General features: G+C 45.5%; 1 protein-coding gene across 1 annotated transcript; it reads right to left on the bottom strand.

The window, feature by feature from the left end:
• Window positions 1-597: 597 nt before the first annotated feature.
• On the bottom strand, window positions 598-26,329 carry LOC106572653 (nuclear receptor subfamily 1 group D member 1). Its single transcript, XM_082962190.1, has 8 exons — window positions 25,678-26,329; window positions 11,926-12,237; window positions 11,632-11,720; window positions 11,360-11,504; window positions 4,815-5,410; window positions 4,397-4,582; window positions 4,000-4,210; window positions 598-3,731 (listed from the first exon to the last, which is right to left on the bottom strand). Exons 1-8 carry the CDS (start codon window positions 25,691-25,693, stop codon window positions 3,532-3,534), a joined length of 1,755 nt encoding a protein of 584 aa, XP_082818316.1. The 5' UTR covers window positions 25,694-26,329; the 3' UTR covers window positions 598-3,531.

Below are 26,329 nucleotides of genomic sequence, written 5' to 3'. Positions count from 1 at the left end.
TTATGTCGGCAAAAAATCACAGCACCCCTACCCCCAAACTACTTCTCGCGGCTATGTCCTTATGCTTCCAAAACCGTACTGCAAGTGATGCATGTTCATTTTCAGACCGAGTGTCGCGGCTCTTAACAAAACTCTCCCCTACAGAAGAGGCCTTCCTTCAATGACTCTTATGTGTAATATAATGGAACTGAGAGTCATGACCAAGAGCTACTCTTGCAGAACACCCAGAATATATATTTTTTGCATAATAATCTATTCAGAAATGATTATGCAATGATGATTCATGCATAACATTATTGTTTAATACAAAATCTGTAATGCATGCAAGTTGGTATAATTGTAGCCTACTACTGAGAATCAGTTTTCTCTCTTTAACAATTTGAAGGGCAGTAAGCGGTATAGGCACTAGTCAGTCTTATTTATGACTTGATTTTTACTGTGGTATTTTCATAGATTAAGTACTAAATTGGGTCAGTGTGTTGTACAGCATTAGTGAAGCAGGATTTTTGTGGAAACCTGCATATCACGGAATGTAAGGCTTGTAGATTTGTTGTGTTAGATTATTCTGGGACACCAAAGAAGAAACACAAGGCGGAATTCAATAGATACATCATTTCATCTTTATATAATTTCTGTGGAAGAACAAGAAGAAACAACATTTTCAAAATGTAGAAGATGTGCTCAGATCTGTAGCAATCAGGTAAGATCCTTATTCACCCCGAGTCTCTTTTTCAGTTTGTATGACAAACCTTGGGGATGGGGATAGGGGAGAATGTGCATATTGTGGGTTGTGGAGTGAGGAGCGCTGGTGAATTCAGGGATTCTACTGGTTTGATTCAATATGCAACCTGATCTGACACCATTGTGAGTTATGAAAATGCATGCACTCACTACTCTACTCTGGATAAGAATGTCTGCTAATAGCACATCCCTCTCCCCAATACAATACAGAGCCCTCTCCAACATGACTTTCTCCAGTGCATAGTCCACTTCTTCATTACCAACCCCCACCCTTTAGAGAGTCAATAACATTTCTATAGGCTCTGATCCATAAACTTGTCTTATGTACTGTGATTTTGTCCAGCAGATCCACCATATATTGTTATTATTTGAATAAGACAATATATTATTTACAACAACAAAATAATCTGAACAAAATGGAGTACAAAACCCAACATGCTTGGAGACACAGTGCTGTCTCTGTCTCCATTAAACCTGATGCAGATGTAACAATACACAGAAAATAGCATTTCTATATGAAATCCAAGTCTGTTGAATATATATATAGACTTAATTGCATATTTAAACCCCAGACGTGTTTGTAAGTGAAATGGGAGTCATATGATCTTAAGTGTAAAGTTTATCTATGTATTATTATTATATATACAGAATCTCTTTCTCTTATTCACACATTAAATCCCCACACATTCAGTCACCTATAATGGTCCCTGACTCATCATTGTCCACAAACATCTTCTTCTCTGATTCTCTCTCAACTGTGGTTTGGCGATGGTCAGTAGATTAGGAATGAGTTAAACAAGTAAGTGAACAGTCTTTTGGTCTCTGGGTAAACAGCATTACACATGAATCTGTCCAGGAGGGTAACGGTAAGCGTAAAACACTGATGTACGTTCTAACAGACCATCTTTCACCAAGTGGAGAACTTGAGGTTATTTGTGTGTGTGTGTGTGTGTGTGTGTGTGTGTGTGTGTGTGTGTGTGTGTGTGTGTGTGTGTGTGTGTGAAAACAGGATGACGATAAAAATCTGTTCAATATTGTATTTTTTCAAACATGCTTCTTGAATATATACTGCTCAAAAAAATAAAGGGAACACTTAAACGACACATCCTAGATCTGAATGAAAGAAATAATCTTATGAAATACTTTTTTCTTTACATAGTTGAATGTGCTGACAACAAAATCACACAAAAATAATCAATGGAAATCCAATTTATCAACCCATGGAGGTCTGGATTTGGAGTCACACTCAAAATTAAAGTGGAAAACCACACTACAGGCTGATCCAACTTTGATGTAATGTCCTTAAAACAAGTCAAAATGAGGCTCAGTAGTGTGTGTGGCCTCCACGTGCCTGTATGACCTCCCTACAATGCCTGGGCATGCTCCTGATGAGGTGGCGGATGGTCTCCTGAGGGATCTCCTCCCAGACCTGGACTAAAGCATCCGCCAACTCCTGGACAGTCTGTGGTGCAACGTGGCGTTGGTGGATGGAGCGAGACATGATGTCCCAGATGTGCTCAATTGGATTCAGGTCTGGGGAACGGACGGGCCAGTCCATAGCATCAATGCCTTCCTCTTGCAGCAACTGCTGACACACTCCAGCCACATGAGGTCTAGCATTGTCTTGCATTAGGAGGAACCCATGGCCAACCGCACCAGCATATGGTCTCACAGGGGGTCTGAGGATCTCATCTCGGTACCTAATGGCAGTCAGGCTACCTCTGGCGAGCACATGGAGGGCTGTGCGGCCCCCCAAAGAAATGCCACCCCACACCATGACTGACCCACTGCCAAACCGGTCATGCTGGAGGATGTTGCAGGCAGCAGAACGTTCTCCACGGCGTCTCCAGACTCTGTCACGTCTGTCACGTGCTCAGTGTGAACCTGCTTTCATCTGTGAAGAGCACAGGGCGCCAGTGGCGAATTTGCCAATCTTGGTGTTCTCTGGCAAATGCCAAACGTCCTGCACGGTGTTGGGCTGTAAGCACAACCCCCACCTGTGGACGTCGGGCCCTCATACCACCCTCATGGAGTCTGTTTCTGACCGTTTGAGCAGACACATGCACATTTGTGGCCTGCTGGAGGTCATTTTGCAGGGCTCTGGCAGTGCTTCTCCTGCTCCTCCTTGCACAAAGGCGGAGGTAGCGGTCCTGCTGCTGGGTTGTTGCCCTCCTACGGCTTCCTCCACGCCTCCTGATGTACTGGCCTGTCTCCTGGTAGCGCCTCCATGCTCTGGACACTACGCTGACAGACACAGCAAACCTTCTTGCCACAGCTCGCATTGATGTGCCATCCTGGATGAGCTGCACTACCTGAGCCACTTGTGTGGGTTGTAGACTCCGTCTCATGCTACCACTAGAGTGAAAGCACCACCAGCATTCAAAAATGACCAAAACATCAGCCAGGAAGCATAGGAACTGAGAAGTGGTCTGTGGTCCCCACCTGCAGAACCACTCCTTTATTGGGGGTGTCTTGCTAATTGCCTATAATTTCCACCTGGTGTCTATTCCATTTGCACAACAGCATGTGAAATGTATTGTCAATCACTGTTGCTTCCTAAGTGGACAGTTTGATTTCACAGAAGTGTGATTGACTTGGAGTTACATTGTGTTGTTTAAGTGTTCCCTTTATTTTTTTGAGCAGTGTATATTTTTGGATTTGCCCAAGTCATCGTTGTTCTTCTCATGGAAAGTCTCCAGGCAGTCCTGCCCTAGAAAGTGGTGGTGGGCAAGTTGAGATTGGCTGTGTGTGTGTGTGTGTGGGGATGTGTTTGTGTGTGTTCAGGGCTGTTCAGGGGTCAATGCGGAAGGCCAGCAGCTTGTCTGAGTGCAGGTTGTTGAGGGTGCGCAGGTCAGGCAGGCGCAGGAGCAGCTTGGGGAATATGGCAGCGCTCTCTTCAGGACGACGGCGGTGGATGAGAGAACACATGGCGCAGATCAACCCTTCCTGGAGCTGTTCTACTGCACCCATGTCAGCGATGCCTGAACGGTCTGAGAAGACGAGAGGAGACAGGGTGAGAGTTTGTTTGAGAAACACCAATATCTATTTATGGATGTCGGCACAGCTTTGTGGTTGATATATATTCTTAAAAAAATGACACCATTCAAGTTACAAACGTAAGCCTATCTCCATACTGGTCAAGGTGCAAATGCAATAGTATCGTTTCTAAACTGGCTACTGTCATGTTGTTCAAACACTCCTCCTCTTGCTTCAGAGATGAACTGAAAAATGAAGGAATTAAACAGCTCTTTGTCTCACCTGCAGAGACCAGCACAACGGCCATGAACAGAGCCATCTCTTCAGGCTCCAGCCTTAGAGTTCCCAGCTTCTCACTGAAATCAAACATGGAGTTGAGCAGCGCCCCCATCCCCAGCGCCCGGAGGGAGGACAGAGGGTATGTCTGGCCATTCAGGAAGGTCACCGTCCGCTCCTCAGGGTTGAACAGGGTGCAGTACCTCACCATCAACACCTGACCGAGACAGAAGACACAATGGAAGGTTAGCCAACATGGAGTGGGATTAAATGTATAGGGAGAGAAAATGAAGAGGTATTTTTTTACTTAATTTCAGCTGCAGTTACAAACAAATATCTGATTTAGGGACGGTTTCCCGGGCCCAGATAAAGCCTAGTCCTGGACTAACCAAGCAGTTATTACCTGGAAGGTGCCTGATTTGAGCAGCATGACCTGGTCGTGCTGGCTGAGCTCCTGGAAGCCAGGGATGCTCTTAGCGAACTCCACCACTTCCCTCACTGCTGGGGTGAAACACTGGGAGAAAGACTCCCATACCTGCTGGCCGGAACGACTGGCCGCAGAGACAGGACACGCATTGAGAGGACAAGCCTGAGAGAGTTAAGAGAGAGAAAGTTGGTAAAGTTGGTAAAGTTACCTACTTCACTTGCTTTGGCAATGTTAACATATGTTTCCCATGCCAATAAAGCCCCTTGAATTTATTTGAATTGAGAGTTAGATAGAGAGTTAGATACAGATAGATTATAATCACACTATACTATTTGTTTTGCATCTTAACAAAAGTCAAGTTTAAGACCAACTTTATAACTCTCCATTTACTCACCAGCACTTTGGTGCCCACTGCTAACTTCCATGGACAGGAAGTCTGAGTTTGGGTCTCTTGGATCTCTTCCTTAATGGAGAAACAGTTGTGATTGGTCGGGCTGCCCCGTTGAGGCGTGTCGATATTGGACTGTCCATGATTCTGATTGGATGTCGCAGGATAACTATAGCAACTGTTGTCCACAGACGGGAATGTATGGTGGTTGTCATTGGTTACTGAGCAGCAAGGGGCGGGGCCTGCAGGACAGGACTGATACCCCTGGGTAGAGCCGGAGTGGGAGGAGCCATGGGAGGTCTCCTGAGATGCGTTACTCTTGAAGGGGCAGGATGTTGGAAGGTTGTTATTGTTGTTATTGATGTTGATGCCCGTCTTGGCTGCCCTGCCTTGGCTGCTGGTGAAGATGTCCTGATAGGACCGTGAGATGGCTCTGATTGCCTCTTTAGAGGGAACCTCTGCTGGGCTGGGAGGGGCTTCGGAGATGGGGGAGGAGTCAACGTCCATGGTGGTGTTAGACTCCTTCAGGCTGTTCATGTAGCTTTGCATCTCCTCCAGAAGCCTCTGCTTCTCCCTCTTAGGGATACGGCCAAAACGCACAGCTGAGGAAGACACAGACAGAAGGGAATGGTTAACACCTATAGTAGCCTACATGATAAGACTTGGAGTAATGTGTTTAAATGGTCTGTACAGAAACCAATTATGTTAATGTATCTTGCTGTATCTTCAATATGGATGAATCTGAGCAGATTGTGTAAGTCTTGTAGTGGACCCCACAACTCCATCTCCTCTTCCCTATCCCCTCTCCTCCTCCCTACCCTCCTCCCTATCCCCTCTCCTCCTCTCTATCCCCTCTCCTCCTCCCTACCCTCCTCCCTATCCCCTCTCCTCCTCCCTATCCCCTCTCCTCCTCCCTACCCTCCTCCCTATCCCCTCTCCTCCTCCCTATCCCCTCTCCTCCTCCCTATCCCCTCTCCTCCTCCCTATCCCCTCTCCTCCTCCCTACCCTCCTCCCTATCCCCTCTCCTCCTTCCTATCCCCTCTCCTCCTTCCTATCCCCTCTCCTCCTCCCTACCCTCCTCCCTATCCCCTCTCCTCCTTCCTATCCCCTCTCCTCCTTCCTACCCCCTCTCCTCCATATTTCCCTCCTCCTCTCCTCCTCCCTATCCCCTCTCCTTCTCCATACCCCCTCTTCTCCCTATTCCCCTCTCCAAAAATATACATCTGCTGGAGATGCTATTGACAGACCCCCTCTCTCTCCTCCTCTCCATCTCTCTCTCCATCTCTCCTTCCTTCCTTCCCTCCCTCCCTCTCTGCTCTGTAAGTAGGGCAGTGGGTCATCATGAACGTGATGTCACTGCTACTGTGGCGGACAGAGAAAAAGAGAGATAGGCTCTCAGCACGCAGGAAGGAGAGGTTGCAGAGAACGAGGGATGGAGGAAGGAGAGGTTGCAGAGAAGGAGGGAGGCAGGAAGGATAGGTTGCAGTGAAGGAGGGGGTAAGTGACAGTGAAGAGGAGGAGTGAAGTAGGAGATTACAGAGAGAAAGTGGTGAGTGAGGAGAGTGAGACGCCACAAGGTGGAGTGTGAGATAAGAAGTTGACTTCATACGGCAGTCCTGCCTCGTGAGAGTTCTCCAACCAAGCCAGCACAACGCATGAGGCAAAATTGAAATCATGTATAAGAATGATTAATAAGAGTACAATCATGAACATATACATATGTTGTATGTTGTAGAAACAAACTAACTTACAGTGTTTGAGGACAAAACAAGATACTGCACTAAGCTATGACATTGGAGGAGTTATTTGTGTGTTGCTTTAGTTACAGATGTGAACTGTAAACATCTGTGGTAAAGATCCAAAGCAGCCTTTTTTATCTCAATATCAAATCATTTCTGGGTAACAATTAAGTAACTTACTGTGATTTTTTTTCAATTAAAATGGTAAAAATAAGAAAAAAATTGCTTCTGGGGGTGCTTTGCTGCAGGAGGGACTGGTGCACTTCACAAAATAGATGGCATCATGAGGGAGGAAATGTATGTGGATATATTGAAGCAACATCTCAAGACATCAGTCAGGAAGTTAAAGCTTGGTCGCAAATGGGTTTTCCAAATGGACAATGACCCCAAGCATACTTCCAAAGTTGTGTCAAAATGGCTTAAGGACAACAAAGTCAAGTTATTGGAGTGGCCATCACAAAGCCCTGACCTCAATCCCATAGAAAATGTGTTGGCAGAACTGAAAAAGGGTGTGCGAGCAAGGAGGCCTACAAACCTGACTCAGTTACACCAGCTCTGTCAGGAGGAATGGGCCAAAATTCACCCAACTTATTGTGGGAAGCTTGTGGAAGGCTACACGACACATTTGACCCAAGTTAAACAATTTAAAGGCAATGCTACCAAATACTAATTGAGTGTATGTAAACTTCTGACCCACTGGGAATGTTATGAATGAAATAAAAGCTGAAATAAATCATTCTCTCTACTATTATTCTGACATTTCACATTCTTAAAATAAAGTGGTGATCCTAACTGACCTAAGACAGGGAATTTTTACTAGGATTAAATGTCAGGAATTGTGAAAAACTGAGTTTAAATGTATTTGGCTAAGTTGTATGTAAACTTCCGACTTCAACTGTATATATAAAACACAGGATATTCATGTTTTTTTACTGCACTGGGCTTTTAACATATCTGGCATCATTACATGATCGGCTGGGTCTCTGCACTGTCCCTAAAGATCATTGACCTAGATCGAGCTAAAGGGCTATACACAGTGCCATGAGGTTAGAGGAGATCTGCTATGTTAGTTTATATGGATTTACTATTATATGGCAAGAAATGAGTCTATAGCATCTAGTCATTACAGTATGGACTGTATCTTTAAGAAGATTAACTGGTTTCAGGGAGGGAAAGTATGCCACTACTGTGCCAACCGACTGAAATATTTGCCTTGCCTATACGGTATCACAAGACACAGAATCACACATCATCAGGCTCCTGACAATTTAGGGCGTATTCTTTCATGTGGACTGCAGGCAGTTGACTGAGGTTTTCCTGTTTTCGCAACGGTTGCAGCAGAAGGAAAGAGGTTTCTAGGTTGCGGTTCTTGACAATTGTGAGAACATATTTTCTAATAGGGTCAATATGAGTGTTTGTTCCCTTAAAGAAACTCTACACTAGCCTCATTTCTTGTACTCAACCTTTGAGCAACCAAACTGTCGACCGCATGCATAAATCACGCTTGGTTCTCTCATTGATTATGCAATAGAGAAAACTAGAGATAACTACAACAATACTGACAGGAAGAAGAGTAGGAGACAGGCAAACTATTCGAACGAGGTCACGAGGAACCACTATTTTTGCTTTGCTTTTTTAGATAAACCGAAACGTATTCTCGTAATCTGCTATGATGGGGCAATTTATCAATATTTAGCTTATTAAGACTAAACGCGTATGATACGATTGATTAATTGCGTGTCAAGGACAGGCTGTTTTGTTCCTGCATCTCAAGCTTAATTGTTTGCTGTATCCCTAATTAATTCCACAAGATGTTATAAGGGCAAACAGTACACAAGGTAATCAAGTTGCCCCTGTTCCAATTTCCCAAAATAATTCCTGTTTGCTGCAGTTTTCTGGATGACAGATAGCTTTTGGGACTTCAAGGCTCCTGTTCTCATAAATCACTGTCGGAGAGGAGTGTGGGATGGGGGTGAGGAGAGTGGGATGGAGGAAGAGCACAGGATGAAAGTGGGATGGAGGAGAGGAGAGTGGGATGGAGGAGAGGAGAGTGTGATGGAGGAGAGGAGAGTGTGAAGGAGGACAGGAGAGTGTGATGTAGGCAGAGGAGTGTGATGAGGGAGGGGAGAGTGTGATGGAGGAGAGGAGAGTGTGATGGAGGAGAGGAGAGTGTGATGGAGGAGAGGAAAGTGGGATGGAGGAGAGTGTGATGGAGGAGAGGAGAGTGTGAAGGAGGAGAGGAGAGTGTGATGGGGGAGAGGAGAGTGTGATGGAGGAGAGGAGAGTGTGATGGAGGAGAGGAGAGTGTGATGGAGGAGAGGAGAGTGTGATGTAGGCAGAGGAGTGTGATGGAGGAGAGGAGAGTGTGATGTAGGCAGAGGAGTGTGATGGAGGAGGGGAGAGTGTGATGGAGGCAGAGGAGAGTGTGATGGAGGAGAGGAGAGTGTGATGGAGGAGAGGAGAGTGTGATGGAGGAGAGGAGAGTGTGATGTAGGCAGAGAAGAGTGTGATGGAGGAGAGGAGAGTGTGATGGAGGAGAGGAGAGTGTGATGGAGGCAGAGGAGAGTGTGATGGAGGCAGAGGAGAGTGTGATGGAGGAGGGGAGAGTGTGATGGAGGCAGAGGAGAGTGTGATGGAGGCAGAGGAGAGTGTGATGGAGGAGAGGAGAGTGTGATGTAGGCAGAGGAGATGTGATGGAGGAGAGGAGAGGAGAGTGGGATGGAGAGGAGAGTGGGATGGAGGGAGAGTGAGAGGAGAGTGGGATGGAGGAGAGGAGAGTGGGATGGAGGAGAGGAGAGTGGGATGGAGGGAGAGGAGAGTGGGATGGAGGGAGAGGAGAGTGATGGATGGAGAGGAGAGGAGAGTGGGATGGAGAGGAGAGTGGGATGGAGGGAGAGGAGAGGAGAGTGGGATGGAGGGAGGAGAGGAGAGTGGGATGGAGGAGAGGAGAGGAGAGTGGGATGGAGGGAGAGGAGAGGAGAGTGGGATGGAGGAGAGGAGAGGAGAGTGGGATGGAGGAGAGGAGAGGAGAGTGGGATGGAGGGAGAGGAGAGGAGAGTGGGATGGAGGGAGAGGAGAGGAGAGTGGGATGGAGGAGAGGAGAGGAGAGTGGGATGGAGGAGAGGAGAGGAGAGTGGGATGGAGGAGAGGAGAGGAGAGTGGGATGGAGGAGAGGAGAGGAGAGTGGGATAGGAGGGAGAGGAGAGTGGGATGGAGGGAGAGGAGAGTGGGATGGAGGGAGAGGAGAGTGGGATAGAGGGAGAGGAGAGTGGGATGGAGGGAGAGGAGAGTGGGATGGAGAGGAGAGTGGGATGGAGGGAGGGAGAGGAGAGTGGGATGGAGGGAGGGAGAGGAGAGTGGGATGGAGGGAGAGGAGAGGAGAGTGGGATGGAGGGAGAGGAGAGGAGAGTGGGATGGAGGGAGAGGAGAGTGGGATGGAGGGAGAGGAGAGGAGAGTGGGATAGAGGGAGAGGAGAGTGGGATGGAGGGAGAGGAGAGTGGGATGGAGGGAGAGGAGAGTGGGATGGAGGGAGAGGAGAGTGGGATGGAGGGAGAGGAGAGTGGGATGGAGAGGAGAGTGGGATGGAGGGAGAGGAGAGTGGGATGGAGGAGAGGAGAGGAGAGTGGGATGGAGGGAGAGGAGAGTGGGATGGAGGGAGAGGAGAGTGGGATGGAGGGAGGAGAGGAGAGTGGGATGGAGAGGAGAGTGGGATGGAGGGAGGGAGAGGAGAGTGGGATGGAGGAGAGGAGAGGAGAGTGGGATGGAGGGAGAGGAGAGTGGGATGGAGGAGGGAGAGGAGAGTGGGATGGAAGGAGAGGAGAGGAGAGTGGGATGAGGGAGAGGAGAGTGGGATGGAGGGAGAGGAGAGTGGGATAGAGGGAGAGGAGAGTGGGATGGAGGGAGAGGAGAGTGGGATAGAGGGAGAGGAGAGTGGGATGGAGGGAGAGGAGAGTGGGATGGAGGGAGAGGAGAGTGGGATGGAGGGAGAGGAGAGTGGGATGAGGGAGGGAGAGGAGAGTGGGATAGAGGGAGAGGAGAGTGGGATGGAGAGGAGAGTGGGATGGGGGGGAGAGGAGAGTGGGATGGAGGGAGAGGAGAGTGGGATGGAGAGGAGAGTGGGATAGAGGGAGAGGAGAGTGGGATGGAGGGAGAGGAGAGTGGGATGGAGGGAGAGGAGAGTGGGATAGAGGGAGAGGAGAGTGGGATGGAGGGAGAGGAGAGGAGAGTGGGATGGAGGGAGAGGAGAGTGGGATGGAGGAGAGGAGAGTGGGATGGAGGGAGAGGAGAGTGGGATGGAGAGGAGAGTGGGATGGAGGGAGGGAGAGGAGAGTGGGATGGAGGGAGAGGAGAGTGGGATGGAGAGGAGAGTGGGATAGAGGGAGAGGAGAGTGGGATGGAGGGAGAGGAGAGTGGGATGGAGGGAGAGGAGAGTGGGATAGAGGGAGAGGAGAGTGGGATGGAGGGAGAGGAGAGGAGAGTGGGATGGAGGGAGAGGAGAGTGGGATGGAGGAGAGGAGAGTGGGATGGAGGAGAGGAGAGTGGGATGGAGGGAGGGAGAGGAGAGTGGGATGGAGGGAGAGGAGAGTGGGATAGAGGGAGAGGAGAGTGGGATGGAGGGAGAGGAGAGTGGGATGGAGGGAGGGAGAGGAGAGTGGGATGGAGGGAGAGGAGAGGAGAGTGGGATGGAGGGAGAGGAGAGTGGGATAGAGGGAGAGGAGAGTGGGATGGAGGGAGAGGAGAGTGGGATGGAGGGGTAGTGCAGGCCCATTTTGAGCCTGCACTATCATTAAGATTTCACTCTAACTCTTACCATCTCTGGACATGCCGACGAAGAGGCATTTCTTGAAGCGACAGTGTTGACAACGGTTGCGGTTCATTCTCATGATGAGGCAGTTCTCATTTTTCACACACATCTTGTAGTTGATGTTCTGCTGGATGCTGCGACGGAAGAAACCCTAGACAGGAAATACAAGCAGATGTACAGTTATTTTGCATCCTGGTTGGTTTTAATGGTAATATAGACTGTGTAATGTAATCATATAATATCATATAGAGTTTTTGTTTATTTGTCAGGGTCTTTACCTTGCAACCCTCACAAGCGTGCACTCCGTAGTGGAACCCAGATGCAATGTCTCCACACACTTTGCACAGGAGCACCATCCCACCAGCCTCTGTAGACATAGCAAGAGAGAGGCACAGATAATCAGAAATGTGATCAGATCAGTGAGCCTACAAGGGTGAATACCAACCAATTGTACAAGCAACAAAAGATGTGTACATTCAACTAAAATATTCAGGGGACATGGGTAATGGATCAGGTGGATATTCAGGTTCAGGAAGTAAAGAGGGAAAATAACACATTGGTAAACAACTCACTGGTGAAAGTTCCTGTGAATCCACATGGTCTTGTCCCAGCGATAGGGTGTTGGTAGGTGTGCTGGTGGGTGGATGTTGATGTAGCAACATTGTAGACTTCTGGGAACTGGAACACCAGTTTGGAGGATGGAGGGGTACATCTTCCTCCCCTCTGGCCCTTCAGGGACCCCAGGGGCCTGAGCTCTGTGAAGGTGATCTCCTCTGGGGAGGAGGGCTGAGAGTGGGAGGAGGGGGGGGACTCGGTCTGGTACCCACTGGACGGGCTGCCGGGGCTGGCACTGCCAGAGGAGCCCGCATAAAGAATAACACCACCTGTTCGCCAAACAGAGACAGAGCGGGGAGTTAGTCTGGTAGCCGACACAAAATATCTGAGAAATTTGCTCTGAAAAGCAGTTTAAAGTATCAAAGTTCATGCTGTAGTTTAGGATGCCATATTCAACAAGCAAAAACCTTCATTTGAAAGGGCTGTACTGAATTTATTTTGGTGTTGAAAAATATGCAATTTATACAAGTGCATAACATGTTTTGGAACAGCAAGTCTTACTGTGATGTCATGTTGCATATACCTCTGACCCTGCAAATGAGGTCAGCTCTGAGAATGTGCTGCAAGCATCCTGCCTCATCATATGATATGAATTGAATAGGTATAATTGTGCATTGAAGCGCATGCAGGGAGAGTGGAGCAAGGTAAAACATGTGGCAAACACAGCACACGGCTTCTGTGCCAACCAAATTCTAAATATGCAAATTTTCCCAACAGTGGTGTGTTTCCACCAAACTGACTTGATGGAGAATTAAAATCAGTGTATGATGATGTACTTTTTCGCTTATGTTTTCATGTAGGCCTACCGAATAAAAATCAAATTTGTAATGTGTTTCCGTCACATTTTCAAATTTTCAAACAAATTTTGCGTTAAATATAAAACGTGAGTACTCTGGTCTTGGCACGTGCGCGCTGTAGCCAATAGCTCGCAGATACAGTGAAGGGTAGGCTGTGTGGGTTGGCTAATCTACTTGATGAGATTATTATAAGAGCGAAAACATTTGTATTTTACCGACACAAAAACATCCCACCATGTCGAACGAACAAAATATCTGTCTGCATTTATAAAATTACACAGAAACTTCCTGTTTTCATCACAGCTGTCATTATTTAGTTTTATAAAATATGACGTTAGGCTACCCGCATAAAAACTGTGGATGGAAACGTGGCTATTGAAACAGATTTTTTGCGTCAGGCAAACCACAGTGTTTATTTGCGGTCGTTATAAATTGGCTAACAGTAAGGAAATTAACGTTGCGTTTTATCTCTGTTTTTCATGCGTTTTACGCCCCTTCGCATCCTCTCTCCTCGCATCTCTGGTGTTCATGAGCTGTCCACACGCTGAGACACCACTGCGCTCGCTCACATGTTATGAAAATAAATGCAAACACTACTGTAAGTTGCTATGGACAAGACTGTCTGTTAAAATGTAAAAATGGGTCCATGATTTTAGAAATATAGGTCTGGTGGGGGAGCGCCCCGGGAATGGTTTAGACACTAGCGGTTCTGGGGGCGTGCCAGGGGGGGCCAGTGCCCCTGTGACAACAATTTTGGACCTCCTTGTGGCCCCCCTAAATGTGGAGTATGAAATAATTTTTACATAACACATTTTTGCTATCGTTCTTTTTTTTTTACATCCGTTATTAGACAGTGACAACAATGATGATTATGAACATGGTCTTTTGCCTGCTAATGCCTGCAATGCAATGAAGAAAACGATATGACAACAATAACATCTAATGTAACTGGCCCCTCTAACAGTACAACTGGCCCCAGCTTGCCCCCCCCCCCCCCCCCCGCAGTTGAAATGGTCTAGAACCGCCACTGGGTATAGAGAGGTACTTACTTACCGACTTGATTGTCCCCATGGGGAAATTTTGTTGCAGTGTCATGTACACGTTTAAAGTGGCATTTAAATACAAAACAAAATGGACAATACAACTTTCATAACAGTTACATACCAATAAAACATTTAAAAAAAGACTAGCCTGCTGGCCTTACTGAGTTGATAGGAACATTAGGAACATTCCCTGTGGCTCAGTTGGTAGAGCATGGTGTTTGCAACGCCAGAATGGTGTGTGCAACGCCAGGGTTGTGGGTTTGATTCCCACGGGGGGCCAGTACAAAAAAAATAAAAAAAAATGTATGAAATGTATGCATTCACTACTATAAGTTGCTTTGGATAAGAGCGTCTGCTAAATGACTAAAATGTGAATGTAATTAGCCTGAGCTATTTAGGAAGGATATCACACCTGGCACAAATGATTGTGTAGTTCTGTTTTTCCTGCTGAGGGGTGCCCTATACCTGCGCCCAGAGGGGAGTAGTTGAAAGTCCGGGTACAGGGGGTGGCTTGGGTCTAAAATGATTTTTTGAGCCTTGCGGAGGGCCCTGACCTTAAAGATCTCATCCAGACCTGTCTGTTTGACTCCAAGTACCTTGCTGAAGGCCCTGACCTTAAAGATCTCATCCAGGCCTGTCTGTTTGACTCCAAGTACCTTGCTTGCTGTGGTGATAATCCTTCTCAGCATATTTCTCTGGCTGACAGTGGCATTGCCAAACCAACAAACAATACAAAAAGTTAAAATACTCTCAATGAAAGATTTGTAAAACAGAGTCAGTATAGTACAGTCTACATTAAAAGATCCCAGCTTTTTGAGAAAGTACAGTCTCTGTTGGCTCTTTATGTAGATCAGGTCTGTACATTTACTCCACTGAAGCTTATTGTCCAAGAGGGCACCCAGGTATTTGTATTCCTCTACAATCTCTATATTCTGACCTCTGATAGATGTTGCAGAGGTAGGTGTTGTACACTTCCTGAAGTCTATGCACATCTCTCTGGTCTTATTGGCATTGAGGACCAAGTGTGATTCCTCACACCACTCTACAAAGTCATCTAGGACCGGGCCATGATGTTCCTCGTCATCATGCAACAGGCTGATCAAGGCAGTGTCATCAGCGAACTTAACGAGGTGTCTGTCAGGATGGAAACTAGTACAACTATTAGTGTACAAGATGTACAGGAGTGGGGACAAAACACATCCCTGAGGAGAGCCTGTGTTGGTATTGCGTATGTCCGACACAAGGGGACCTATTCTGACTCGCTGTGAGCATTGGCTCAGGAAGTCCAACAGCCACAAAACCAGCCCCCATCTAAGGAGAAATCCAGAATGAGTCTCTGTGGCTGAATGTAGGGCTGGATTGTGTTGAAGGCAGAAGAAAAGTCAACAAACAGAACCCTAACATGGGATTTGGCACCATCTAGATGTCTATAGACCATGTTAAGAAGAGTACACCCTCTAGATGTCTATAGACCATGTTAAGAAGAGTACACCCTCTAGATGTCTATAGACCATGTTAAGAAGAGTACACCCTCTAGATGTCTGTAGACCATGTTAAGAAGAGTACACCCTCTAGATGTCTATAGACCATGTTAAGAAGAGTACACCCTCTAGATGTCTATAGACCATGTTAAGAAGAGTACACCCTCTAGATGTCTGTAGACCATGTTAAGAAGAGTACACCCTCTAGATGTCTATAGACCATGTTGAGGAGAGTACACCCTCTAGATGTCTATAGACCATGTTAAGAAGAGTACACCCTCTAGACGTCTATAGACCATGTTAAGAAGAGTACACCCTCTAGATGTCTGTAGACCATGTTAAGAAGAGTACACCCTCTAGATGTCTATAGACCATGTTAAGAAGAGTACACCCTCTAGATGTCTATAGACCATGTTAAGAAGAGTACACCCTCTAGATGTCTATAGACCATGTTGAGGAGAGTACACCCTCTAGATGTCTATAGACCATGTTAAGAAGAGTACACCCTCTAGATGTCTATAGACCATGTTGAGGAGAGTACACCCTCTAGATGTCTATAGACCATGTTAAGAAGAATACACACTCTAGATGTCTATAGACCATGTTGAGGAGAGTACACCCTCTAGATGTCTATAGACCATGATGAGGAGAGTACACCCTCTAGATGTCTATAGACCATGTTAAGAAGAATACACCCTCTAGATGTCTATAGACCATGTTAAGGAGGGTAAGAATGGCATCATCAACTCCTCTGCTAGGCTGATAGGCAAACTGAAATGGGTCGAGAAGCTTCTGGGTGACACTGAGAATATGACTTTTCACAAGTTTCTCAAGGCATTTGATTACTAAGGATGTCAAGACAACAGGGCGGTAGGCATTCAGCACAGAGGGTGTAGCCTACTGTACATTAAACTCGCGCGTTGCCCTACGTATGGAAAGAGGGAGTCACGTTCTCCCATAGAACTATATTCCCAAATAGCATGCACTTGTCATATAACCTTACATTTTGTATGGGAAACATGACCATCTGTCCTTTCTCTTTCCGCTTGTTGTCTTCCCTGTTTTTCCCTTGATTGTTAACACAGCAGAGCTGGAGCTAGTCTTTTGACAGGGACCTCCAGGTCCTGCCCTGGCCTGCCACTTCCTGAGACTGGAAACAGACAGCCTGCTGCTGACCCAGCCAGGACTTGCCCCACCTCCACCACCACACGCACACAAATACTTTGGCAAGTCCACCTGAACACTCACGTGAGCTACTTTTATGTTAGTTTGTGTGGTGAGGGGCCCTCAAAACTGGTGCCATAAATGTGGTCAATTAATTATCAGCTTGTACAGTCTCCCCAAGGCAAAGCTTGACTATAGTGCTATATACTGTACTGCAATAATATGTCATCTACTTGACCAGCGGCTAAGTAGAGTATATGTCCTTTGTGTCAAGTCTACTAATTCAAATTCAGAGAACAACACCCTCATGAGAGTATAGAAAACCATAGGGGGCCATAGGACTTTAGGAATGTAAATTGGCTTTGATGTTCAGCCAGAAGGATAGCACATAGCCTATAGCACGTACCAGAGGATGCCTAACGTAACCCAGGGAAGAGACAGAAGAGGAGCCATACACTCACTAGCACAAGCTAGTTAAAATGCATGTCAATGCAGACAGACACTACTGTTAATTGTGGAATCAGCAGCAGGTTGGGAAGTGAGGAGAGCAGCTTCCCATCGTGACCTTAACCAACCCGTTCTGCCACTAATCTATCTGCCTGAGTGGAGGTGTAGAGCCAGGCAGGCTGTCAGGCAGGCTGTCAGCAGGCTGTCAGGCAGGCTGAGGCTGTCAGGCTGGGAAATGTGAGCGCTGAGCACTTAACAGGCACAACAATCCTTGCCCACATCCTCCTTCCCTCCTCCCCCTCCCCTATTTTAGCCTTCCCCTGGTTTGTTCTCTGTGCTACGCTATGCTACAGCTGTAAGCTTGGCAAGGCTGCTAGTGTTTTCCTAGCTTGTTTTGCCTTTGCAATGACTTGTCATGAAGGATAGGGTTGAGGTAGAGAATAGGGTGGAGGTAGAGAGTAGGGTTGAGGTAGGGTGGAGGAAGAGGATAGGGTGGAGGTAGAGGGTAGAGGTAGAGGGTAGAAGCAGAGGGTAGGGTGGAGGAAGAAAGTAGGGTGGAGGTAAAGGGTAGGGTGGAGGAAGAAAGTAGGGTTGAGGTAGAGGGTAGGGTTGAGGTAGAGGGTAGGGTGGAGGTAGAGGTTAGGGTGGAGGTAGAGGGTAGGGTTGAGGTAGAGGTTAGGGTTGAGGTAGAAGTAGAGGGTGGAGGTAAAGGGTAGGGTGGAGGTAAAAGGTAGGGTGGAGGTAAAGGGTAGGGTGGAGGTAGAGGGTAGGGTGGAGGTAGAGGGTAGGGTGGAGGTAAAAGGTAGGGTGGAGGTAAAGGGTAGGGTGGAGGTAGAGGGTAAGGTGGAGGTAGGGCAAGGTAGAGGTAGAGGTTAGGGTGGAGGTAGAGGGTAGAAAGTAGGGTGGAGGTAGAGGGTAGGGTGGAGGTAGAGGGTAGGGTGGAGGTAGAGGATAGGGTGGATGTGGAGGGTAGGGTGGAGGTAGAGGGTAGGGTGGAAGAAGAGGGTAGGGTGGAGGTAGAGAGTAGGGAGGAGGAAGAGGGTAGGGTGGAGGAAGAGGGTAGGGTGGAGGTAGAGAGTAGGGAGGAGGAAGAGGGTAGGGTGGAGTAAGAGGGTAGGGTGGAGGAAGAGGGTGGGGTGGAGGTAAAGGGTAGGGTGGAGGTAGAGGATAGGGTGGAGGTAGAGGATAGGGTGGAGGTAGACGATAGGGTGGAGGTGGAGGGTAGGGTGGAGGAAGAGGGTAGGGTGGAGGTAGAGGAGTTCACCCATTTGGCTCCAAACACTGTAATTTATAGCTAGATCATAAAAGTTTGTGAATTATTGATGTACAGTATGTGGCTGAAGCCAGGATCCAAACTGACAGCTGCCAAAGCATCCTAAGTAAATACATTACAGTAAACAATGAGGAGCAGGTTACTATGTCTCTAAAAGACTGCATTAATCCAGCTAGGAGAAGAGAAGTAGGCCACTGTCTCAGTAACAAGGTGCAATGGTATTTGGATGTGCGCTCTGTGGCTGACATAGATGCTGCAGCAGGCCTATAAACACACACACACAACACGTGCACACACGCATACTAATGCCACAAAAACACTCACCAAATACACTGCTGCTACTGTCTATTATCTATCCTGTTGCCTAGTCACCTCTACCTACATATGTATATGTACATAGTTATTACCTCAATAGTTACCTCAATTACCTCGTACCCCAGCACATCGACTCGGTACTGGTACTCCCTGTATATAGCCATGATATTATCTCGTACCCCTGCTCATCGACTTGGTACTGGTACTCCCTGTATATAGCCATGTTATTATCTCGTACCCCTGCTCATCAACTCGGTACTGGCACTTCCTGTATACAGCCATGTTATTACCTCTTACCCCCGCACTTCGACTCGGTACTGGTACTCCCTGTATATAGCCATGTTTTTATCTCGTACCCCAGCACATCGACTCGGTACTGGTACTCCCTGTAAATAGCCATGTTATTATCTCGTACCCCTGCTCATCGACTCGGTACTGGTACTTCCTGTATATAGCCATCTTATTACCTCTTACCCCCGCACTTCGACTCGGTACTGGTACTCCCTGTATATAGCCATGTTATTATCTCGTACCCCAGCACATCGACTCGGTACTGGTACTCCCTGTAAATAGCCATGTTATTATCTCGTACCCCAGCACAGCGACTCGGTACTGGTACTCCCTGTATATAGCCATGTTATTATCTCGTACCCCAGCACATCGACTCGGTACTGGTACTCCCTGTATATAGCCATGTTATTATCTCGTACCCCAGCACATCGACTCGGTACTGGTACTTCCTGTATATAGCCATGTTATTATCTCGTACCCCTGCACTTCGACTCGGTACTGGTACTTCCTGTATATAGCCATGTTATTACCTCTTACCCCTGCACATCGACTCGGTACTGGTACTCCCTGTATATAGCCATGTTATTATCTCGTACCCCAGCACATCGACTCGGTACTGGTACTTCCTGTATATAGCCATGTTATTACCTCGTACCCCTGCACGTCGACTCTGTACTGGTACTCCCTGTATATAGCCATGTTATTATCTCGTACCCCAGCACATCGACTCGGTACTGGTACTTCCTGTATATAGCCATGTTATTACCTCTTACCCCTGCACATCGACTCGGTACTGGTACTTCCTGTATATAGCCATGTTATTATCTCGTACCCCAGCACATCGACTCGGTACTGGTACTCCCTGTATATAGCCATGTTATTATCTCGTACCCCAGCACATCGACTCGGTACTGGTACTTCCTGTATATAGCCATGTTATTATCTCGTACCCCAGCACATCGACTCGGTACTGGTACTTCCTGTATATAGCCATGTTATTATCTCGTACCCCAGCACATCGACTCGGTACTGGTACTTCCTGTATATAGCCATGTTATTATCTCGTACCCCAGCACATCGACTCGGTACTGGTACTTCCTGTATATAGCCATTTTATTTTTACTTGTTATTGTTATTCGTTACTCACAGTGTATTTACTCCTCGTCACTATTTCATTTTTTTATTTTTATCTTTAACTATGCATTGTTGGAAAATGACCTGTAAGTAACCTTTTTACTGTTAGTCCACACCTCCTGTTCATGAAGCATGTGACAAATAGCATTTTATTGGATTAATTGGAGGGGCTGAATAGAAGGAGTTGAATTTATATTATGGATTGCATTTATGTATATTTATATTGCAAGTGTATTCAAAAGTCTACTCTATTCAGGTATTTAGGTTGCATTATAAAGAAGAATGACACCAATGGGACTATTTGGCAGCCACCAAATATCCATGTAGACTAAAAGCATGATGCATCATTTGAGGATTATAATAGATTATCTCCATCACACTGCATTACCAAGAATGCAGGATGTCACGGATTGCCCTATAGCAGTTTTAGCATCACTCTGAGGACTACAGCGGATCAAATGACTTTGCAGGCTACAAATAGCCTACTGACAGGAGGGCTGTCACGTTCCGACTGTACATAGCACACTTTAGTCTTGCCTAGCGGATGTGTGCGCTGAACCTTCAGTTTGGGAGAGATCAGTTTGGGAGAGATGTTGATCAGCGGCATTAGTTGGGTATCGCCTTACCCTAGCTCAAGACCAAAAATGGTAAGTAGGCAAAAACAAAGTAGACTAAAATCGTTCCAATCCCGATTATAATTAAACGGTGGTGATTAGCTGGTTTTAGGACCATGCGGAGAGCAGCTGCCAGCCTGCAACCCTTTCTTTCACTTTTAGAGAGCAGAACGCAGACAGTGCCAGTTTGCTTTGGCAGTCAGCCGTTTAGGCAGTGCGCCAATTGCTTTGAATTTGACGTCGGCATTTGAACTCGGCCTTCTAAGCCTTGTTGTTATCTGATAGATATTAATGTGTTATCAATTAATTCAATTCGGAATTGGGAGGTGACCATTCGAAACCAAAAGCTATTTTATTGCTATTAAAATACAGGCTCTAATAGCTGTAGGCCTGATTGATATTTCAATTAATTTGACCAGTAGACTAGTGCAGTGTTGGTTTCATGTATTGGTATGAAAATAAACACAACTGAACTTGCTATTTAGAGCATTTCCCCCAAATAGATGTCATGGTTTTGACTTTAAAGACAATAACAATTGTAGGCAATAACACATGTACATGGTCATGCCGTGACATAATGATAATTGAGATAATGCAAATCATTAATTGTTACTTAGTTGGGATAACTTTTAAAATTTCTTACTGTAGGCCTACTTTTTAATTATCCCATTCCTGCATCCCTAATCCCCACCTGTAGCCCACTTCCCTCTGGTATAATGCATTTCCACGCTATCAGTCTTGCTTGTCCATCTTCCTCAATTAAAATGAGATATTCTTACAGATCAATCTTGTTGCTAAAACGTAATTCAAGTTATGTAACTATAGTGTGGATGTAGGGCTGTTTTAAAATATATATATATAATAATCACTCAGATGTGTAAACAACACAATAATATCAGACAGACAAGCTGTCCCGGGGAAAATGCGCGAGGCGCCCCCTCGTTGGCTACTATGGTGCAATCACTATTCTCCTAGCTGCCTTTCTGATACAACATGTTTCTATATTCTCCAAGCTGCATCGTTCGTTGATACAATGTTTCAATATTCTCAGAGCAACCATGTTGATACATTGCTTCAATACTCGCAAAATGTTTACCTTCCCATGGCGAAAAATGCAGACAGGCAAATGTATACATGTGCGGGAAGTGCACGAAGCAATGTTGACATTGTAGGCTTTGATGTAGGCTATGCTTTTTATTTATATTCACGTATAGGATTTATCTGGCATAGTTTGCATTTGCGGTCAGCTGTTTTATGCACCGGTACTTTCACATTGATGTCATTATTTGAAGTCGGCCTTGTTGTGACTTGATAGCACGTATTATGCATCTATTTCATGTTACACTGTGTGCGCCGTTCCACAAGTAAATGAGTCAATTTATGATGAGGTTGAGTAGTGGTTGACATTGTCCACGGCGCTCCACGCACCATTAAACATAATATTGCGGTGATAATTAATGCCTGGGGTCAATCACATCCCCAACCCACCACACCCCACATACCCGAGGTTTAGATGAACTGACGCCACTGATGTTGATGCAAGGGACTTGTGATATTGGATCCAGGACTAATGCATTTGATTACAATAAATCGCGCATAATGCGGGAAAACGTGACGAGAGATAAAGTTAATGCATGAAATCTCTGACACACTTTCCAACCTAACCTCCCCCCTTTCCACCACCGGAGGCACCATCACCACAGAAGTGCGGGGGGAGAGAGAGCGCGAGGAGAAAAAATAAATGGGGAGAGAGAGTAAACTGTATCGGCCTGTGAAATCACGCGCCGCACGCGGCTAAGCAAATGCATCCACGTGAGGACGATTCGAGAATGAGAGGAGTGCATTCAGTGGGAAGACTCGCGCTGCATGAAGCTATCACCAGCAGTCAGAAATTATAATCACCCGCGCTTTATAGCCTCTGTTACAATTGTAGAGGAAACTCAAATAGAGCATGGTGTACGGTTGGTTGGGGATGTTCTGAATGGGCGCTAAAATCATTCTGCGAACTGCAAGAACCCCCCCACACTCCGCACGCGATCATTCATAGAGCCAGTGGCCAATATTGACCACATAGAAACACTGGATTACAGTTCTGACAACAGGTTGGATGATCTGATTAGACATCCTGTGGGTAGTGGGTACGTTTAAATGTAGTTCACAGCACCCAGATTGCGCCAACACCTGACCTGACTGGCATGGTTCCAAATTGTGTGTGTATCCGGGCTTCTCAGTTAAATGCCATCACCCATTGCGTTGCTCTGTGAGGTTTACCTAATTGGGCAGCAGGTGAATATGGGGCTCTGGGTTAAACCAGCAGTAGCCTCACTCTCAATATTATGCAATCAGTTGAACTAGTTTGTGTTATTTAGATTAGGATGTATATGGATTACATCTGATGTTGTTTACTTCTGCTTGGTTTGATAAGATAAATCAAGAATGCATGTACTGTATCTCTCCCTCTGAGACCAATACATATCAAGGTCAACCATCTGTAGGTTAACTGAGCCATGCATTCATAGAGTCAAGTTGGATGACCTTCTCAATGAAGAAAAGAAAGAGAGCCACCATTCAAAACCGCCTCCAAGTTGCAGGCAGATGGCAGGAGTAAAAAATGCTGAGGCATGGGGCTCAGATATCCCACATTACCGCACCAGTGACCTTTTAACCTCTGTATTGACATCATGCAAACATCCGCAAATTGTATACAGTATTTAGCCTACCCGAATAGCCCATAAAAAATATCTAAGGCCAATAAAGTAGATGATGAATAAGTTAATAAAAACGTTTTTATATACAATTTTGACAAATAAATGACTAAGTAAGTTTAGTCAAGAATAAGTTTAGTCCTTCACTCTGCGGTCTAACTCATCCCAAACCATCTCAATTGGGTTGAGGTTGGGTGATTGTGGAGGCCAGGTCTTCTGATCCAGCACTACCATCACTCTCCTTCTTGGTCAAATAACCCTTACACAGCCTGGAGGTGTGTTGGGTCATTGTCCTGTAGAAAAACAAATGATAGTCCCACTAAGCGCAAACCAGATGGGATGGCGTATCGCTGCAGAATGCTGTGGTAGCCATGCTGGTTAAGTGTGCCTTGAATTTTAAATAAATCACTGACAGTGTCACCAGTAAAGCACCCCCACACCTCCTCCTCCATGCTTCATGGTGGGAACCACACATGCGGAGATCATCCGTTCACCTACTCTGCATCTCACAAAGACACGGCGGTTGGAACCAAATCTCTCAAATTTGGACTCATCAGACCAAAAGACAGATTTCCACTGGTCTAATGTCCATTGCTCGTGTTTCTTGGCCAAAGCAAGCTTCTTCTTCTTATTGGTGTCCTTTAGTAGTGGTTTCTTTGCAGCAATTCGACCAGGAAGGCCTGATTTACTCAGTCTCCTCTGAACAGTTGATGTTGAGATGTGTCTGTTACTTGAACTCTGAGGTGCAGTTAACTCTAATGAACTTATCGTCTACAGCAGAGGTAACTCTGGGTCTTCCTTTCCTGTGGTGGTCCTCATGAGAGCCAGTTTCATCATAGCGCTTGGTGGTTTTTGCAACTGCACTTGAAGAAACGTTCAAAGTTCTTGACATTTTCCAGATTGACTGACCTTCATTTCTTAAAGTAATGATGGACTGTTGTTTCTCTTTGCTTATTTGAGCTGTTCTTGCCATAATATGGACTTGGTCTTTTACCAAATAGGGATATCTTCTGTATACCACCCCTACTTGTCACAACACAACTGATTGGCTCAAATGCATTAAGAAGGAAAGAAATTCCACAAATTAACTTTTAACAAGGCACACCTGTTAATTGAAATGTATTCCAGGTGACTACCTCATGAAGCTGGTTGAGAAAAGGCCAAGAGTGTGCAAAGCTGTCATCAAGGCAAAGGGCGGCAACTTTGAAGAATCTCAAATCTCAAATATATTTTAGATTTGTTTAGCACTTTTTTGGTTACTACATGATTCCATATGTGTTATTTCATAGTTTTGATGTCTTCACTATTATTCTACAATGTGGAAAATAGTAAAAATAAAGAAAAACCCTTACATGAATAGGTGTGTTCAAACTTTTGACTGGTACTGTATATATACTTGGCATATATTCTTGGCATGTAGGTTTCACACTTATGGGTAGTACAAACTGGGTATGGGGAGGAAAATGGGCAGGGTATATGCAAATAAATACTGTAGTATAATATACTAATTACTGCAGTGTTTTTGCAGACTGTAGTGTTTTTGCCGACATTACTGTAGTATTTACTGTAGTGCTTTTGCGATCTGTAGTATACTACAGTAAATACGTATACTACAAAATTATATAGTAAGTACTACACATGATCGATGGTATCCCTCGATCATGTGTAGTACTTACTATATAATTTTGTAGTTATACAGTGTGTACAATTGTACAGTGTGTACAATTCTACAATATACTACAGTTTACTACAGAATTCTATAGTAAGTATTGTAGCATTCTATAGTAAACTGTAGTCATTTTTTATGTGGGAAGTTGCGTGAACTTCAAGCACTGTCACATATCATCGTCAATCTTTTTTGCAGTTTTTTCAAGTGCACCTTTGTATGCTTGAAAGAAAACATACACTTGTTGGATATTACACCTGTTTCAGAACTTATATCAATCAGTATTCATTGTGTTTTCCAAGTTCACGCATGGGAGGATAATGCACAAAAAGCATGATGGTCCTGTTATAAAGTTGAATTGTTCTCATCTCCATCTCGCAACTTTCTAAACATATAGAATTGGACATACGGTACTAGCCTTATAAAATTGTTTCAAATCGTATTAAGTCGACCCCCTTTCTAACATGCTGATGAAGAGACACTTTAAACGTAAAACCTTATCATGCAGGACATTTGGGAACGTATTTTACACACAAATACGCACGACTGCAGAGAGAAACAAACACAATAAAACATGCTAAATACTCTTTAAATTATTTTAAAAATCATCACCATTCTCTGCGCAAAATGTATAACTCCAATGCCAAATTCAATATTGAGCTACAAAAAAAGTATTGCTATGCGACTGATATATAAAATGTATGCAATAACAAAATATAAATTGAAAATGAGCAATCAATGGAAATAACAAAACATATAATCGCAATCATAGCACTTACCACCGGGACTGTCCATGTTTCTTGATGTGTCTTGTTTGCTGTGATGAATGAAGTTCGACTTGTCAATATACAGCTGCTTCTGAATGTCAATATGCAGGATCAATACTAAACTACAGACAGGTGATAGTCGAGAACTACCTGTGCGAAAAATACCTGACCCATGGAACGAGCGCACAGTTGAAGACAATCGAATTGATCTGTCGACGACAGAACACTCCGTAGTATACTGTAAGCACAGTTATGTCCAGCTGTATTTTATGCAGAACAGTTATGTCCAACTGTCTCAGGTGTGCAGGATATATTATTATTGCATGCTACCTGGATCCGTTCTGCACTGTGCTAGTGAGTTGCTTGGTTCAGCGGAAGGGAGTGTCGCGAGCAGAGAACAAGTGATTTTAATAAAACATCCCTATAATTCACAGCTCCACCAGCATCTCCGAGGATGAACTGAACTGTAAACTAGACCAAACAACACACACTACACTCACTTCCACATCAATCACGTTTTCAGGTGGCTTAAAAAAATGTGACTTGCTTCTGCGTCCTCTTTCAACTTCTGTTGTGTCTGTTTGGATGTATCTCATCTCACTATATGTCTCATTTGAACTCTCCTTTCACTATCTCTTTCCGTCCTTTTACTTTGTAATGCGTT

This window comes from Salmo salar, chromosome 15 (genome assembly GCF_965601325.2).
Source record: "Salmo salar chromosome 15, fSalSal1, whole genome shotgun sequence".
Classification (NCBI taxonomy): Eukaryota; Metazoa; Chordata; class Actinopteri; order Salmoniformes; family Salmonidae; genus Salmo; species Salmo salar.
Note: the sequence above shows the minus strand (reverse complement) of the source record. Positions and strands in the feature narration are given on the sequence as shown.